At 45.6% G+C, this 18776-nt stretch overlaps 1 protein-coding gene across 2 annotated transcripts in view; it reads left to right on the forward strand.

The window, feature by feature from the left end:
- Nucleotides 1-18776, forward strand: part of GRM7 (glutamate metabotropic receptor 7) — a 233624-nt gene that overhangs the window by 127126 nt on the left and 87722 nt on the right. For both annotated transcript variants that reach the window (XM_051627271.1, XM_051627273.1), the window contains exons 3-4: nucleotides 1132-1273; nucleotides 2126-2280. In XM_051627271.1, the coding sequence (XP_051483231.1) occupies nucleotides 1132-1273; nucleotides 2126-2280 (297 nt within the window). The remainder of the gene's footprint in view (nucleotides 1-1131; nucleotides 1274-2125; nucleotides 2281-18776) is intronic.

Consider the following 18776-nt stretch of genomic DNA (forward strand, 5'->3'; position numbering starts at 1 on the left):
CTAAAACTGAGTGGGTTTTGCTATGGATGTGTTTATCACATATATTGTGGTGATATTATTTGTTAATTTATAAAATCATGGAATAGTTCAGGTTGGAAGGGACCTCAAAGATCAACCAGATCCAACTCCCCAGCATGGGCAGGGACACCTCCCACCAGCCCAGGTTGCTCCAAGCCCCATCCAACCTTCTCTTGAACACTTCCAGGGATGGGGCAGCCACAGCTTCCCTGGGCAACCTGTCCCGTGTGTCTCATCACCCTCATAGTGAAGAATTTCCTCCTAATGTCTGAGATAAAGGAGGGGAAAGCAAGGGCAAGGATAAGCAATGAAGGGAAAGAAGGGGAAAGGAAAGTCAAGGAAGGGCAAGGAAGAATAATGATAGGCTCAATGATACCTGTTTCACAGGTGCAGAAGCAAAGATGACTGCAGGGACCTGAGCAGTGCCACCAATTTATGTGTGTATTTATGAGAAGTCCAGTTCCCAGACATACAGTTTATCTTGAGGCCACTGTTGCTTGGGCACCTCCATCCCACTGGGTGATGGACATTTGAATGAATAAGGATTTTCTTGAACAATCTTTGCTTTGCCAATATTTCAATGCCTGTGCTGTTCCTATTTCAGATCAGCTGTTTCAGTGGAGGCATTTTCATCCTGTATCTTTCTACTTGCAAAATTAAAATGAATCTCAGCTCTTCAGCATGGCAAAGTTTGTCTAACACCTTGTCAACATCTCTTGCCTTTCAGCCTGTCATTTGTTGTTTTTTCTTTAAATCACTTCAAGCTTATTCAGGTTGTTGTTTGTTGTTGGGTTTGTCTGGGTTTTTTAATCCCTTTACTAACTGGTTTATTTGTTTATTTTGCTTTTCTGTGATCCTGCTTTTGCCCATCTGTTTAATCCATGGCCCTCCCCGGGCTGCAGTCTGTGCACACCCCAGTGAGTGCTCCGTGCACACAGGTAGTTGTATGAATCCCTCAGAAAGCTCTGACGTGAAGACAGAGTGCTCCTTAAGGGCAGCAATCCCATCAGAGAGTCTCTCTTCCTCCCAGGCTCCTCTTCCAGCCACATGTTTCCCACTGTCTTCCCTCTGCTCTCCAGTGACACGGGCCTCTTCTTCTCCTTTCTCAACCAGGTGGGCTCTGCATTGCTCAGTCCCTGAAAATCCCCCAGGACCGCAAGGACAAGACCATCGACTTTGATAAAATTATCAAGCAGCTCCTGGAAACTCCCAATGCCAGGGCCATCGTGATCTTTGCCAATGATGAGGACATAAAGTAAGGAGGACTGAGGGGCTGGATTCGTTTGTGCTTGATAGATATGCAGGAAAGAGAAAGCAAGTAAGAATGTGAAGTGGAAACCTCTGTTGGTAAGAGCCCCATGGGGGTGTGGAGGGTGGCAGCAGGAGGGGAGATGCTGCTGCTGCCCCAGCCCATGTGGAGCCCCAGACTGGGCAGTGTGGGGGGTGGGGATGTCCATTAAGGTCTGGGAGATTTTCCTGTCATAAGGTGACTCCTGCACTGGAAGGCAGACCTGACCTTACCTCTCAAAAAGGCACTAAGATGTTCCTCTCTCCAAGCTCATGCTCCTGTGTCTTATTAATTACTTCAGGGTCTGTTTTCTGCCCAGGAATGGTTACTAGTGATAAAATGGCCTGGGGTTTCAAGGTTAAGCCACACAAGGTGTTCAGGGTTTAACCACTACCACCTGGTCATAAAATAATATAAAGAATACTTTAAAAGTGTGATGCTCATTTCTCACTTGCCCGTGTTCCATATTCCTTCTCCTGAATTTTAAATTAGTTTAAAATTGTGGTGGCATTGCCAGTTGCTGAGAGGCTCAATTCCCCAAAATGAGACACAAAGAAGTTAGGAAAAAGTCTCAGTAAAGTCAATGGCAGAACTTTAAGTTTTTAGCAGAATCAAGATGTCAGTCTCAGGATACAGGGTGAATTGAAAGAAAGGTCCAACCTGTGCTGCATGGATTGGAACGTGGTGTGACATTCCTGGCCTCTGTTGGTGACAGGAATATGCTGTTTCAGTTTGTTCTGAGTCACCACACACCATTTCCCACAAGCAATTATCCGTTTAACTGAAATTAATTTGTGAACAAAATGTTCTTTCCTGCAGACAAATCCTGGCGGCCGCGAAGAGGGCGGATCAGGTCGGTCATTTCCTCTGGGTGGGCTCGGACACGTGGGGCTCCAAGGTGAGCCCCCTGCTCCAGCAGGAGGACGTTGCTGAGGGGGCCATCACCATCCTGCCCAAGCGAGCCACCATCGAGGGTAAGAGCTGCTCCTGGGAGCACTGGTGGGACCCAAGGGATATACCGTGACTTTTCCTTGCATGTGTTTTGTGTATAAATGTGTACAGGCCTGGTGTGGTGCAGGGAGTATCAGGTACATTGAGGGAGTCTTCAGCTCCTGAAGTTTTCCTGAAGGTCTGTTCCTCATCTGAAAACTACACGTTATTTCCTCTACCAGCAGTTATTTATTGCAGGCACCCTTTCAGAGGCTGTATTGAGCTGTGGTGATGATAGGGCCTTTATCACCCAAAAGAGAGTAAACCCAGATTATCTTAACATATCATGTATATACATGGAAGATAAATCTTTTGTGTTTTATATATTGTCTCTGAACCTGTGGGTAAGTTGTCTGCTGAAGAAGTAAAAATTCATGTTTAAATCAGCAGTTTCCATTTAAACTTAGCTTAACTTTTATTTCATTCAGATCAAGGGCTATATTTATTTATGCCTATTGCTTGTGTGCTTCACAGAACTACATACTTGTACATATACATGAGTATGTAAAAATTATGGGAAACTTTTACTTAATCCCTTCATTTCTCAACATTTATTTGTGTTCTGAAATGTTTGTTTTCTGATCTTTCCTCAATTTGCTGTCCCTTTTGTCTGTATAGATGCTTAACTATCCAAATGACCTCCTCTGAGCAAACCAAACTCACTGATTAGAGTCTGTGTTCTCTATAATATGAAAATAAAGTTCTTTAGAAGGGAGACACTGATTAAAAAAAACAAACTCTTCAGCTGGCAAGTGGCTTTGTGTTGGGCACAAAGAGTCCTTGAACGTGTTGCTCACGTTAGAACAGGTCCTGGTGTCTTCACTCATTGCAAAACCAAATATTTGCATTAATTTTTACTGTGTCTGCACTCCCACCTCACTAGTTATTCTTCTCAGGTATATAAGATGCTTCATGGCTTTACATTTTTTAAACCCTGGAGGCATTTTCACATGTTACTTCTCCATAAATACAAGAAGTTGATAGACAATGAAGTGGTTTGTTTCTGAAAACCAGGATATTTTAATAATCTTGTCATGCTGTCTGTATTCATCCCTGAGGGTTTCTGACACAGAAATGAAAAGTCTGCCACCAGCACACAGGATTAAAAACTTTCCAAATTAATTTGCTTTAAAATATTCTCCTTCTACATGACACATTAAACACATTGGACATAGTGGGAAATATGAGGTTTGCTTTTGGCAGCAGTAAGTGGCAGTAACAGAGTGCAAGGGTTCAGGTATAGAAAGCTGGTTAAATAACAGTTATAAATACCAGCCTTTTTAGTGCATCTGCAAAAAGAAAAAGCGTTGATTGAGCCTGCAAATATCTTCTTACTCAGTGACTGTATTAGGCTGTTCCCTGAAAGTTGGCTGGTTGCAGTTGGCTCACCTGGGTGCCGTGGTTACATGTTTGTGATGCTTAAATCCCATTTTGCCTGTACCTGTAGGACTGTGTTCAGCTTGAGGAGCAGGTGTTGTGCAGCTGATTTATATTTTGAGGTCTGTAAGTTACATGTTACTTTCCAGAAAGGAAGAATTCCCATTCTCTTGAAGCAGTTTTCCAGAGCTCAGCATCCCCTTTCAGAGTGATTCTCTTCTTGTTCCATTCACCCAGAGAAACATCCAGTGAAATCTGTTACTTACAGAAATAAGTGATCCTTGGGCATTAGCATCTCCGTGCTCAGTGAGGCCATTATCCATATGGATTGTCTGCCTTTCTTGCTTTTAGACTGCTGGATGTGGTTTTGTTTTTCTTTCTTTGTTTGTAGTAATTTCATTTGGCCATGAATCCAAGAGAACTGGAAAGAGACATTTTAATGTTATTCTTCTATCATCCAGCAACGAACATCTGCTTCCTAGATTGTAGTAATGCATTTCTTTTGATGAATACCTAAAATAAATGAAATAAGAAGCCTTGATTTTTCCCATAGATTGTTGGAAACAAACAAAATTAGCACACTGGAACTCAATTTGCCCTGAAGGATGGTATGTTGGGCGGTCTCCAGCCGGGCTGTCTCCTCCTGTGCTGCCCACCCTGCCGCTCATGGGCTCCAGGGCAGCAGTCAAGCACCAGCTTAATTCCCATTGGATTTGGTGAGGACTTCTTTAGTAAGGATGAATAATTATTTTGCTCCTCAAGAGCATTCTTTTTTTTCTTTTTTCTTTCTTTCTTTCCTTTTATCACTGTGCTAAATGGTATTTGCAATATGTGGGAATCAGATTCCTAACAAATTCCCCGGGGGTGGAAGGCACTGCAGCTCCAGTACCTTCCCCTGTGGTGCTGCTTGCCTCTGGTGCTGCAGGGAAACCCGGGAGGCTGGCGAGCCAGGAGATGGCCCATTGCATTGCAGATTAACATGCCTGCATGTGCAAGTGCATATGGCAGGTGTTGGATGGTCAGATTTTTGATGTCTGTGAAGAGCAGCCGAGGCTCTTCAGGTCAGGATGCAGAGGTGACATCCAGGTGGGTTGGCATATTTGCATCTATCTACGTATATGCCAAGTGAAGTTCCTATTTTTGGTAACAGTGGGAATATCCCAGCAGGCTCCAACTCCACTGAGGGTCTAACACACTTGGTTAGCCCCAGCTAGGCAGTTATTTGTCTTGATACTTGATGCCACTCTTGGGACAAGATTTTCTTTGCCGTAGTCCCATGGGGTGGGTTAGGAAATTGTTACATGAACTGAATTTATTCATCTGGAGTCAGTCTTGATATAGCCCCATTGTGCTTAATGTAATTATGCTGAAAGGATGAAGTTGCATCTCATTTGCATAATTGCAGTAGACAGTGAGCCAGAGGAAGTGCACACTTAAATAGTAATGACTTAAGAAAATTTGTGTGTGGAACCAGCTCCATGGCCAACTTCTCCACCTAGCACTGAAGCTGAAAGGTTTTGGGAGGGTTTCAGGGGAAAAAAACAGAATGTGTTTATTTCTAGAATGGCAGCAAAATGTTGGGTTCTCATTATTGCCACTTGGAAATCTCCCAAAACAAGGGTGTCATGGGGTGTCCTCATCCTCACAGAAGGTCACTAGAACTTCAGCCCAGTCCTGAGACTCAGCAAATGCCTGGGGACAGGGACTGGGTGTTGAGCTGCAGAACTGCAAGTTCCACATATAGAAACTGGGGTTTTCAACAAAAAGTAGGAATTTTGGATGCTCTTTTATAATCCACCCACTCTGATACACTGAGGTTTGCAGGATTTGTAGAAAATATTGAAGACCTTTTTAGGAAACACGAATCATCCCAAAAGCCTAGAGCTTAGGACTAGAACGGAGAGAAGTGATTTCTGAAAACAGTAGCCACGTTTTTAAGGAGTCCAAGTGCCTCCAGCAGCTCTTGCAAAGTTTCAAAATGATGTTAATTATTTTGAAAGTCTGGCAAAATTTGATGCAACTAGACATTGGGATTCAACTATATTTAAGAATAATAATTCAATTCCAGCAAACTGTGGCCAAGGTTTGCAATCTGGTGGAGCTCTCTGCCCAGAGGTTAGAGGATAGCTCAGATTCAGTGCACAGCAACACATTGCAAGTGCTGTAAACCAACGTGGCTGTCCTTGAATTTTTCAGTTGTCTTTCAGATAGATGGTGACTCATGTTTTTAATGTTTTGGTTTTATTTCCAACAAGAGGTGATATGCTTCTTTTTTTGCCTGGACCATATGAAACCTGGAAAAAAAAACACTGGAAGGTGGAGATTTAAGAAAAAAAGAGAATTAAATCATATGTCACTCTTTAGTGGCTCTGTAATATTTTACCTGCACATCCCCAGCCTAGTAAAGAGAAGGAGCTCAGGGTTCATTTTCCTCTGTGTTAGAGGCAGTATTGGATTTTATGCAGCACATGAGTGGGTTCAGCTCTGGTCTCGGGGGCTTTAAAGAGTGTAATTACAACCAACAATCAGGGAGTGCATGTCTAGGCTGGTTTGTGTCAGTAGTTTGACAGGGCGACTCTGGCTTAGACGCTATTTCTTAAAAGCAAAGTTTGCACCAAGGACAATATATATGTATAAATATTTATTTGCAGTTTTCCCCCCATGAGTAAGTTGTCTTTAGCAGCTTTGGAATGAAGATGCTAACATGTGCTCGTGTTGTTAGGCAAGTAAATGCAGAAATGTATCATCTGATGAGATAGTTATTTCATGCCTTACATTTTGTCAGAGATGGCACTTCAGGTTCAATCTAGAAGACCTGTTAGCTGCCCAAGCACAGCTGAGGGAAGAACTTACCTTTTTTGTTCTTCTGTATCCATCACACAGTCTTTAAAGTCATTCTACCTGCAAACCCGTTGGGAATGTATCCTTCCCGGTGCTGATGAAGCCGTTAATTGAATTTAAATTAATCCCACGGTTACCTGGGAATTCAGGACACACTCGCAGCCGTGAAAAGTTTATTGCCTATTGATTCCAGCCTGCTGGAAAGTCCCTCCCGGGAGGTCAGATTAGCTTTGATGCCTCCTGGCTTAGTGCTGATTCTCTGTGGATGCAGGGACTGTGCTGTGCCAGTGCAGCCTGCAAGGATGGGCGGACTGGAGGGCAGAGGTGTGGGGGGGCCGGGCTGAGCCTGCCCGGGGGGTGGGATGCTCGGGGAGCCTGGTGTCACATCCCGCTCGTCTTACCTGCTCTTCTTTCAGTGTGAAGCTTCGTGATAAGAATCGTGGTGCAATTCAATGTCTCTGCAGGGGGATTCCCAGCTTTCCGGGATGGAGGGAGATGGTAAAGCTGTAGTCAGGCCAGGGGCTGGTCCCTGCCTGTGGGCAGGCACTGCACAGGCACTGCCCTGGGGGTGGCAGCGACAAGGCAGGGCTGGGCTCCACGGGGCTGACACCAAGGCTCTGGGGAAAGGTTCACTAAGCTCAGAGATACAGTAGCTTAAGGCTAGCATTATTTTTTAATATTCAGATACAAAAACATTAAGAAACACAATTTTTATGAAACTTCACCTTAATGTTATTGTTCCTTTCAAATGAAGGCATTGAAGCTTTGAGGTTTCGTTTGTTTATGGTTCCCTTTGTCAGTCCCTGCAGCACAGTCTCAGCTGGGATCTCTGTGCTGCAGGGACTGGAAGGAGATGTCCCACAGCTCTTCAAACCTCAGCTCCCCTGAGGCAAAAATCAGAAGACTCTCACACTTTGGCAATCCAAAATGTAAGCTTCTACATCACTTCAGTGTGGGGTTTTGCTCAAGCTACACATCTGGCTGTTCTGTGGTGTTCAGGTGTTGGAGTTCTGGGGTTTCGTGGCCAGTTTGGCGGTGTGATCTTTTCAGAGTGTTGAAGGGAGTTAGAGAATTACCTGCTTCTGCTCAGCATGAGGCACAGCCCATAACCACACCAGTGTTAGCAAGAAATTTGGTCTCAAGTGGGCTTTGAACCAGCACCTTTTCTAATGCTGCTGCTGCTTGATAGTGTAGAAATTAGGTAGAATTGGACCATAAAGTACCATTGTGCGATAAGGATCTGGGGCAGCTTTCTCTTTGGCCCCTTGAAAGGCCAGAAGCTGCTGACCCAGCCCAGGGCAGCCTGGGTTCCCTCAGCTCGAGGTGCTGCTCTGATCTCAGCCAGCTCATACATCCTCTGGGGGGATGTCTCTGTGTTTCTGGATTTTGTGCCTTGCTCCCGGGGCTTATGTGGGCATTTTCTCTTTGATGTTCATATTCAACTGTCATTTCAGGACAGTGGAGATTGTGTGGGTGGATGTTTAGAGAGAGAGAGATGTGCACAGACATACACAAAAAACAGAATGGTGGGTGCTGTAAGAGGTAATTCACAGGATAACATTTAGCTATTGATCACTGCTCAACTATCTCATCAGTAATCGTTGTTTTGAAACACCCTGAATTGCATCTTCTGAAGAACAATTTTTCTGTCAATGATCTAACACTGAGCCGTCTGTTGGACACGTTCAGGCAGAGTGTTTCCATCCAGAAAGGAAGAATTTTATTTTTAGGAAGCCTGCTCTGCTTGTGTGCCAACTCCTGCTCTGGTAGGCACCTCCAAGGCCTCCCCCACAGGTTTGCTCTGCACAGGTGTCTGTGGGTGTGCATGGTCAGAGCATCTCCCCGGGAGTGTTCCTCCCCCCACAGCAGCCAGCTGTCTGCTGCTTCCCAGCAGCTCTGCAAGGCACCAGAGCCAGGGCAGCTTAGGCTGGCACCAAACTTCCCATCCTTGCCAGGAGTTCAGCAACACGTGGATGGCTCCCAGAATCCAGAGGAGACCCGGGCTTGGTGGGCCCCGTGATTCAGCTGGTGATGGGGTTTGGGGAGCAGGGCTGTGTGTGGCTGAGCCCCCTGTGCTGCTGCTCCCCTCCTGCTTTCCCAGGAGTCACAGGCCGTTATTGTCTCTTTACAACAAAGAGAAACGAAAGGCTTCTACTAATCCAACATATAAAAATGCAGGAAAAAAAGAGAGAAGAAGAACAATGCCCCTGTGCTGATCGCCCAGCTCTGCTTGTGGTTCAGCAGCAGCTCCTTGTGCATGGTCCTGCTGTACCTCACTTTCCAAACAGGAATTGTGTTAGAACTGTAAGAATGAATTATGGACTGAATGGCCTCAAATTGATTATTACTATGGAAAAAAGAATGTGCAATTGCTTGTGAATAATGATCAAGCCTAATTAGCATCAGTGGTTTGCTATTTCACTTCTGACAGCCACCTGCAGTGCCCAGGCTGCCCTATAATCTCCAGGAACAGAAGTGGCATAGGCAGCTTTGCTTCTCCACCCCCAGCAGAGTGGATGAGGTTCTTGGCTTTCTGTACCTGAGCACCTGTGATGCACTAAGCTCCTACTGAGACTTGGGAGGTGCAACTAAGCTTGTGTGTCTATTTCTCTCTGTAATTCCTTTCCTGAGGTACTTACAGGGGTTGACCTAATTCAAGTAGCCTTCAGTTAGCTTTGTAGCAAGGAAATGCTTATCTTTGTTTTCAAGTTCAGTCTGTGTTTCTCAGTTTATTTACCACTCCATATAGCACATTTACAAAGAAAAATATTGTAGGATCTAATGGAAGGAGTTGCTAATGACATCTGTTAATTCTCATCATTGCTTCTGTTCTCAGCACAGGAGTGCTGGGGCTGCTGCCTGGGCTCTGCTGCTGGAACCAGCATGGAACTAGCCTGCTTCTCCTCTGCCTTCACCCCTGGGCTTGCCAGGTCTGTGGGTCTGGGCTGGTTCCAGCCTGCTGCCTTGTGAAGGGGTGGAGGACAACAGGAACATGATCTGGGTGTTGTAGAAAGGAAGGTGCTGAAGGGACCGGTGTGGGTTGTAATGCACAGCTGAAGTGCCAAGAGGGAGCAAAATCTGGGGTGGGGGCTGCTCCTGATCAGGAGGTTTGGGTGGGCATGGGCCCCTTTCCCCACTGGGCTCATGTCAGACCCTTGGGAATGTGACGTGTCCGTGGCTGGACATGGCTTCTGAGGCTTTGCAGGTGCTGTAAGCAATTACCCAAGTCAGAAACTAAGAGGTGAAATTGCCTCTTTGCAGAGTTTGTTGGGGTTTGGAGGTGTTTTTGGTTGTCTGTGCTGGGTTTTTTTCTGGAGATCTAGTGGATTTCTTGGACAAAATGTACGAAGATCTTAAGCCAGGTCAGCTGGGATGGCATCTCTGCCTGGTGGGATGGCATTGGGCTCACCAGGGCTGCAGGGCACTCTGCTGCACCAGCGGGGTGAGCCAGAGCACTTCTGAGCCCCAGCTCTGCCTCACAGCAGTTTTCAGAAACAGCAGCTGCTTCAGGTATTCCTGTTGCTCAGACTCTGTTAAAATCTGCATTAAGCACTTCACTTACGTGGGGCCTGTACAAAGTTTAATACAATACTGCAGCAACTTTAATTTGTGGAATTAAATTGGTGTGCTTTATTTAAAAGAAAAAAATCTAAATCACACCTGAACTCTTTAATGTCTCCTTAGAATTTAAATTATGTTTTTAGCCCTGGCAATTATTTAAAATGCTGATGTGTCAGTCCCCAAAGAGAGAATACTTGTCTCGAGTATTGCCACTTGAAATTTTGGGAAGCCACACAGATGTTCATCTCCTCATTATGGAAATAATGTATTTGGTTAATGTGTTGGTATGGAGAGAGGGGAATACAAATTATCTTGCAACTTGAGAGCCATTTAAAAGTTTTCTTATGTTAGGCTGCCTGATTTGTCTATACTAAGGCATCTCTGATGAGAGGTTCCCCCAGAGCTGCTGGGTTTGGAGGTGCTGCTGCTCTGCCCCAGCTGGTGCCCAGCATTCCAGCAGGGAGATGCTGGGATTTGGATTCACTGTGTGCCCCCATCTCCTCTCACTAGGGGAGATGCTCTTGGATATTTATCTCTCAGAAGATCCATGTGCTGCTCCCTGGGGAAGAGGCTTGAATTTCTTTGAGAGCTGTGTTGGAGCCTCCTGGCTTCTTGGGTGCACAGAAAAATGAAGAGAGGGTCCGAGCCAGGAACTGGCCCTGAGCGCTTGCCTGGAGGTCCTTCAGGCTGGCCAGGGTCCCAGAGGAGATGCTGAACTGGGAGTGGAAGGAAACCAGACGTGATGAGGGCTGGCTTCCTAGCGGATATTCTGCTTGGGAAATATTTAAATGGAACTGGGAAGCTTTTTAGCTTTCCCCGAAAGCTGCGGGGTGTTTGAGCGAGAAGTTCCTGGGGCGATCCAGGCGCTCCTGTGTGGGACCCCCTGGGCTGGAGGGCACCCCGAGAGGTGGTGCCATGTCCCCCAGCCTCAGAAATCATCCCCTTGTCTTTGTCTTTTCACACACGAGTTTGGGCACTTGTTCTGGATAGTATGTGTGGGTTGGTGTGATGGATGCACACAGCCAGACTGGAAGCTGAAACCTGGTGTTTGCAGCGTCAGCTGAGAGGGCTGGAGAGAAGGAGGGAGAGAAAATAACCATGTCCCTGGCTCACATCCCAGCACATGCTGGCTGGCTGGCTGACCTTATTAAAGATGCCTTCTAATCAAGAAATCAGTTGGCAAAAATCAAGCAACTAATTTTTAATATTTTTTTTAAGACTCTAAGAGTAGAAGGAATGGGAGACTGCAATGGAATTTGCAGGTAGTGTTTTCTTGTCAATGTTAACTCAAGTGGAATTTGAAAAGAAGATTGGTTGCGCACACAGCAGTTCAAACTGAGCCTGAACTTGGCTGTGCAGGGGCAGTTCTCCCATCTCCAAGTGCCAGCCTGTCCCATGGGCAGGGGCTCTGCAGGAAAGGCCCATCACCTGCAGCAGCATCTCAGGAGCTGGTTGCCTCAGCCAGTGTTACCATGTCAACAGCACAAGCTGTGCCCACTCTGGATACCTGGTTTGGGAGGGGCTGGGGGTGTGTGTGTCTGTGAGCTGCATATACATTTTAGGATGCATCAATGTATTTACCCATGCTGTAATTATTCCTGTTGACATGGTAACACTCCAGCGAGGCACAGCCAAATACGTACAGGGAAAGAAAGAAAATTAACTCTGAAGGAATTGAATGCAGGATGAGGCTATTATACTTGCAGCCCAGTGAGTTCTGCAGCCTGGGGCTGCCCGGTGCGTGGAGGCAGGAGCAGCCCCCCGAGCTGCAGGAGCCAGGTACGTCTCAGCCTCCCTCGGGACGTGTCTCGCCTTCTTCTCCCACTCCCACCACAGGCAGGAGGAGAGGCAGCTTTGATTTCCTTTCATCTTCTGTTTGCTAGGAAGGTGTAACAACGTGGCTGAGCATCCCTTTGTTTTCTGCAAGTTGGTTTCCAGTGTGTGCCGGGCGGGCAGTGCCTGGGTCAGCGCTGGGCTGCTCTGGCTTCCTGGCTCAGAGCTCAGGTGGGGTCACAGGATGGTGGAGCATCCCCCTGTGTGTAGCACAGCTGGTCTGCTGCAGCCGACTGTGTCCACAGGGGTCTGGGTGAGATGTTCCCAAGGCTGGGATGCTCCAGGGGGTGACAGTACCTGCCCTCAGCTGTCCCTGTAGCCCCAGGCAGGGACCCCAGTTGCTCCCCCCTCCCCTTCTGTTTATTCTGGCATGCTCATTACATGTGCTGCTTTATTGATGTGTTTTGTTGTTACTCATTTGAACTTGTTGGACCTTGTTGGGGTTTACTCCAGTCGCATAACAATGGTGAGGGATTTCTGTATTTTTATCCTCAATTTAAATTGTGCAAGCAGATGGCTTGACTGGAAATGCTTTTAAGGATACGCAGTGTGCATTTTGTCTGCTGCTGGTATCAAAGGGAAGAAAACCACTGTCATGTTCTGCAGTTAGACCTTCTGTATCTCTCTGATTTTACTGCTCTGCATTATTAAAATGCTCCATCTGTGAAGCAGCTTCTCTGTTTAGTCAAAAAGGATGTGAGGGAAGAACTCAGAAACCTGGTGGGAAGGAGACATCTCTGCACGCAGAGGGGCTTAGTTAAATAGTTAGCTGCAAATGACTAAATGAAATAATGGCTCAGAATTGAGGGTGTTGTTAATAGGAAAAGAGTGATCTGCATCCAGACCTGTGTTCCTGCCTTGCTCCATGTCCCTGGGTGACACTGTTTAACTCTGCTTGAGCTGCCTGCTGCCAGGTGAGGTAAATGCAGAAGCATTTCAGTAAAGCAGAAAGCAACAGCTAATTCCAGGAAGACTGGGTATGCAAGTGAGAGGGAACACAAGCTGTTAACTAAGGTGCATTTAAGAAGTATAAACGAAAAAAGAAAAAAAATCTTTTCACTCATGCTAAGGTGGAAGGGAAAAGAGTCCAAAAGAGTCTTTCAGGGAGAAGGTCCTGACAAGACAAGTAATCCGTTTCCAATACCTGGGTAGCAGGAAAGGAGGAATTAGTGGGACAGGCATTCAGCTTTTGGGTGTATTTTTAACTCTGTTCTGTTTGGCCTGATTCTGGTGATAATCTTCACAGCAGATACAGATCCTCACTGGCAAGAGTGGGCTGGTGTGAGCAGCATTCCTCCCTTGGCTGGGACTCAGAGCATTGCAATTCATAAAAAATTATTCATTCCAGCAGCAGGAGTCATTTGAATAAGAAGTGGAGTATTCAGCTGAAAGGAGAGCACTGTGTGCATTAACAACCTCAGTGACTTATGCTGGTGTCAGCTTCCAAAGTCCTCTTGTGGCTGAAAATGCAAAAGTTATCTGGATGAGGAAGTCTGCAGTGGTCTGGGGGAGGAGGAGGAACACATGCCTGCTTCATCTGCTGCCTTGTAGCAGCTCTCCATGCTCTGCAGCAGGGACTTGGGCTTTTTGCTGTTCATGGAGAGAATGGTGGGTCCCTCGGGGTTAGAAGGATGAGCCTGAGCCCATCCAGGGCAAGGCTGCAAGGGGAAATCTCCCCTCAGCTGTGGCAGTAAAATAGGAACAGGAGAAATGCATTTGAGGTTTGTGTTGGTATAAATGGGGAAGTAAGAAGCTCCTGAGGGCAATAAAATGCAGAATAATTAATAATAATAGACTTCTATATTAACCTTTCTATTGCAGCACTGGTGAGACTCCACCTAGGTCGTGATTTTGTTGCCCTGGCAGCTGTAGAATTTTATGAATGTGATAACAATGATACTTAGCCAAGATATATCTCTTTCCATATTGGAAGCTTTACAGCTTGAAATCCCAGGTTTGCCCAAAGTGTGGCAAGCTGGATTTCCTTGGTACGTGCTTTGTCATGTATGAAAAGTCTAACATGATACCAACTAAACCAGCCTTTTTCACTGTTCTAATTGGCAACTATTAAAAACAACTGCAAAGAATTCTTATGGCATGAAGGAAGTTAATAAAATCACCTCGTATTACGGCCTTTTTATTGAGTAAGAAGGTCAAGAAAATATCTGTAGACTATTTCAGCAGCTCCTTAATACTGCCTAGTGGGTGGCTTGAGCAGCAGAATAAAATCTGGAAAAAAAGACTAGCTGCCTTAAAATTGATGTTATCATTCCACATCTAATGCTGTTATCCCAGACTTAGTATCAATAAATTAAACTATTTTGGCTTGAAGGATAAGGAGATCAGAACATGGAGTAGCTGCTTTCAATCCACTTGGCATCAGTGACCATAGCAAGTGATGATTTACTAGCTGGGTACATAAGGTCTGTGCAGCTCCCAGCCCTGGTGTGAGCACACCTGGGGCAAATGAGAATACAAATATCCTAAATTGATAGAATCACTACTTGTTTGAAATTGGGTCAATATGTTGTATTTGCTCACAAGCCACGAGGGCTTGAGAATGAGAACTCGCTCCTCAGGCACATGAGAAATGCAGTAGGTCAACAACTTGGTGGTTTAATTAGGCTTAATTATTTTCCTGATTGAACAGCCCCAGAGCCCTGGAAGTCGCTGCTGGCACACAAGCTAGATGTTTCACAGTGTGTGAGTGAGGTGGCAGAAGGGCCTCTTAAAAACCCCTGGTTCATTGACACCATCACGGAGCGGGTCTCCACGGGCCACCCCTGGGTCAGTTCTCTGCTGGAGACTTCCCTGGGCTGCTGCTGCTTCCCCTGGTGCCAGTTCAGTGTTGCACCCCCTCTTTCCATCTTTTCCCAAGGGATTGCCCTGTGTTCTGGCTGTCTCCTGCACTCCATCTCTCTGGGCAGCAGCATGTCCTCTCCCGGTGGCCGGTGCCTCCTCGGTGAACCTGCCTCTCTTCCCTCCGTGACACGACTGGCCGCGGCAAACTGCTCCCAGGGGCTTGGAGCTGGGCTTGTCCTCCACAGCCCGTGTAATCCCCTCGGCTTCTCTGCCAGGGAAGCTTTCAGGCAGAAAATGGGCAAAGTCTGTCATCAAAGGGAAGGAGAGCTGCGAGATTAATGTTAGAAATCAATCACTCGGGGGTGGTTTTTCAGGTGTAAAAAGCAGCCACGAGCCGGCAAGGCTCATTTTCTGGTTGAGAACAAAGGTTCCTTCTTCCATCGTGATGCCCCGTTCCAGGAGGAGCCCAGAAGGGTTTGGGGAGCAGGCAGGGGGCTGGGGTGGGTCCTGGGACAGGGCTGGGTGACCAGCTGTAAATGGTGCAGAAAGTAGGGCCTGGGTAAAACCTGGGGTGCAGGGCCTGACTGCAGCCAGCAAGGGGGAGACACCCCCACCTTCCCGTGGGGATTTTAATGTCACTGCTGTTGTCCCCACCCAAGGGGTGCCTAGGCTGGCACCACGAGTGTTCATCCCACCAAGTGAAGGAGGAGCACCTGCAGTGCTCGGGGTTGGTGGCATCACAGCCAAGTGACACTCGTCCCTTGCCTGGACTTACCAGCCCTGCAGAGAGTGTTTGGGACCGGGGCCCTTTCTCTTGCCTCCCCCCTCCTTCTGTAAGTCTGTTTCATTGCTATGTGGTTCATTTATCTATTAATCCTAGGGTGGAAAACAAATGAAACCCATTAGGTAGTATCATCTCACTATGTGTAAGAATAATGATTTAATCAGATCACCATGATTTAAAGTAATAAGAGTTTCATTATTATTTATTTATTTTTGTGAAATCTCGTAAAATAACTATCTGTATCTCTTAAAGGTATTTGCTGAAAAAGTAATTTTCTTAAGTATGATGCATGGGCAACATTGGGAAATCACTAAATCTTGTCACACAAGTCTAGCACTTGGCTGTGTACAAGGGTAAGAAGTGATTATTCCTATTTTTATATTTGAGTATTCAGCTTCTTGGGTGGGTTCATCTCATTCCCTGAGCCCAGAACTCTTCTGTTTAGCACTATGCATGTGAGTTCTTAATGTCTTCAGCTCAAAAAGACTGAGCTTAGACACAGGCTTAAGTCTGTTGTTATTCCCTAGAACACGTTTGCCTGTTCTTCAATGGTGTTTAATCATATTAATTAAAAAACAAAAAAGGTATCTAAAATTAGATTTGCATTTTAGATGTCCCTCTGACTCAAAGCTCCTGACTTTGATAGGGCTGCTTGTATTTGCAGGACAGCTTTGTGGCACTTGGGTACCATAGAAATAGTCCTGACTGATAGCAGAGCCTCATGCTTAGTGTTCAAAGTACAATAATGTAGATATGTAACTGCTTTACAAACTGTTCTTTAATAGGAGTTTAAGTGATGAAACCCATCATGAGATTCTTAATGCTGGATTGAAGTCCCCTGACAAGGTTGCAGAGCAGCAGTAACACTAGCCAAAGGTCAGCATTGCCTGACAACTGAATACTTGGGGTTTGCTCTACTTACAAGCCAGGCATCTAATTTGAAGTTTAAAAATAGTGAGATCTTTTTTTCTTGATTTAAAAATATTTTGTTCTCCTGGGTTGTTTAGGTTTTTTGTTGGGGGGAGGGGTTTGTGGGGTATTTTTGTTTGTTTCGGGTTTTTTAAGTTGCTTTGAAGTACATAAAACACATTTACCTTTCTGGATAAAAAAGAAATGGTAGTGATCTGTTGGCTCAACTCACAGGGCAAGGAGCATGGTGTGTAGTTCATCCTGCCAGGGTGTTTCAGACAATCACAGCAACGTCCCTGATCTCAGGAATGATGCAGGGAGAAAAAAAACAAACACCTTCTAGAAGCAGTGGGATTCCACTGGGCAGTCTTTTCTAACCTTTAAATTGGATGAAAATCTCAGGCTCTGTGAAACATTCTAGGTCTTGCTCTGTGGTGCCTGACAGCCCAGCTGTGCGTGTGTGTCTGCACCTGGGGTGCAAGGTGGGAGTGTTTATCAGATTACAGATGGTGCCTGCAAGCACATTCCTGCCCTCACAGCCATGGAGGCCTCCTCCACTTGATCCTGCCTATGGGAGGGCTTTTCTTGATCCTCAGCCTGTTTGAAAATAGGACAATTGGCATGGTACTTCCACCTAGTAAGGAATTAATAGAAATTTGGCTGGCTGCTTAATTCTGTCCCCCTGTCAGTCACTTGCCTGCTTTTCTCGATCAATACAAAATAATAATAAAAAAATGTACCCTCTTTAATAGGGATCTCTATTCCTTCTTGAGCATGCAGAGGGATCAATTAAAAAAAAATCAATGACAATGTTATTATTTGTTATTAAATCTGTAAAGGTTTAGAGTAATTCATATGGAATTCTATACAGTTTTATCAAGACTTATTGATCTCATTTTATTAAATTATAGAGCACTTTTCCCAGAGGTCAGTCAGTTTGGCATGTTGGTGAGGTGCACTGCTTCTGAGCCAGTTATATCTTGCTGAATGACTGAATGTCCCCTTTGAAATGTTCTTTTAATTATGAGTAAAACTAATACACACAGGTCTGCAGGAAAAATAGTTTGGCTTCTGTGTATCTAAAAATCACAGAGTCTCTTCTTCTGGCCTATCCACATGAATATTTTGCTTAGGAGGTTTCACCCCAGAAGTGCAGAAGTCATGCTGTCCCCTCTAGAGACCAGGCACAGGAACATACATGTCACCAAGTTGTCATTAAGTAGACTAGCTGTGGCAGGAGAATTTCACTGCATCATTTCCCTAAAAGGTGGGAAACCCAGGCTCAGCATAAACCCTGCCTTAGCATAAATGCAGCAGAAGGGGAGCAGGGGTCTCTGCCATCACAGGGTGCCTCTTTTCCTGCCCATGCATGTAGTTTTATTCTGAAAAGTTGCAAAAACCTCATCAAGGGCGGGAGAAGCCGTACCTGGAGTGCACTCAAATATTGAGTGGTACTTGAGTGCACAGCTGGGGGTTTCCTGTGCCCCACTTGATGCTGTGCTGGCAGGTCTCCATGAGCTGGGGCAGCCCTTCAGGTGCTGCTCACCCACTCCACAGCAGGGCAGACAGCTGGTTTCCTCGTTGCTGAGGGTTTGTCATCATTCTTGAGCACCCTGATGTGTTTGCTGCAGGAGAAACCTACTTGTATTTATTTTTCTTTTTAGTGGGGCTGCAGCTAAAATTTTAATGTGCTTTCAGCTTGTTTCTGGAAGGCCCTGATAATTATTTTTCTGCTGTGATTCTTGGATGTATGTGTGTCTGATGAGCAGTGGGCTTTGGATGTGAGTCATGAATTAGCCTTGGAATTAGGAATATATATATTATAGTGGGGTCAGTAGTACACAAAACTAATACAAGGAGACAGATTGACCCCACTCCTAATCTTCTTTCTTATTTGAAAACATCTGTTTACATGCTGTCTATTTTTATCCCATGGTGGATGGATTGCTATGCTAATTTAACAAGGCCATATGTTTTTCCTCTGACTCAATTTCATTGTGAGAACTGCCAGATTGAGCCAATTTACCCACCTAGTTCAGTGAGAGAAATTATTGGCTGTGGTGCAAGGCATTTTTTTCTCTCTTTCAATGAAATATGCATTTACTGTCATTTCTAACTGCAAAATTAAAAGGGACCACGGGATCATGCAATACAGAGAGATGGTTTAGGGTCTGTAAGAGCTTCCTGCTTCTGTTTCCACCTTCTGCAGTGCTGGTACAGGCTGCAAAGCCAAGGAAGGGGACAAAACAGATATTCTGAGATTTGCATCTTCAGTGGATTTGCACTTTTAGGATGGCAGGTAACTTGCCTCTGAGCTTCTCGGTGTGCAAACAGCAGTTTCAAATCCTCTTCACAACTGATCTGCTTTATCCA

Source organism: Apus apus, chromosome 9 (genome assembly GCF_020740795.1).
Source record: "Apus apus isolate bApuApu2 chromosome 9, bApuApu2.pri.cur, whole genome shotgun sequence".
NCBI classification, from domain to species: domain Eukaryota; kingdom Metazoa; phylum Chordata; class Aves; order Apodiformes; family Apodidae; genus Apus; species Apus apus.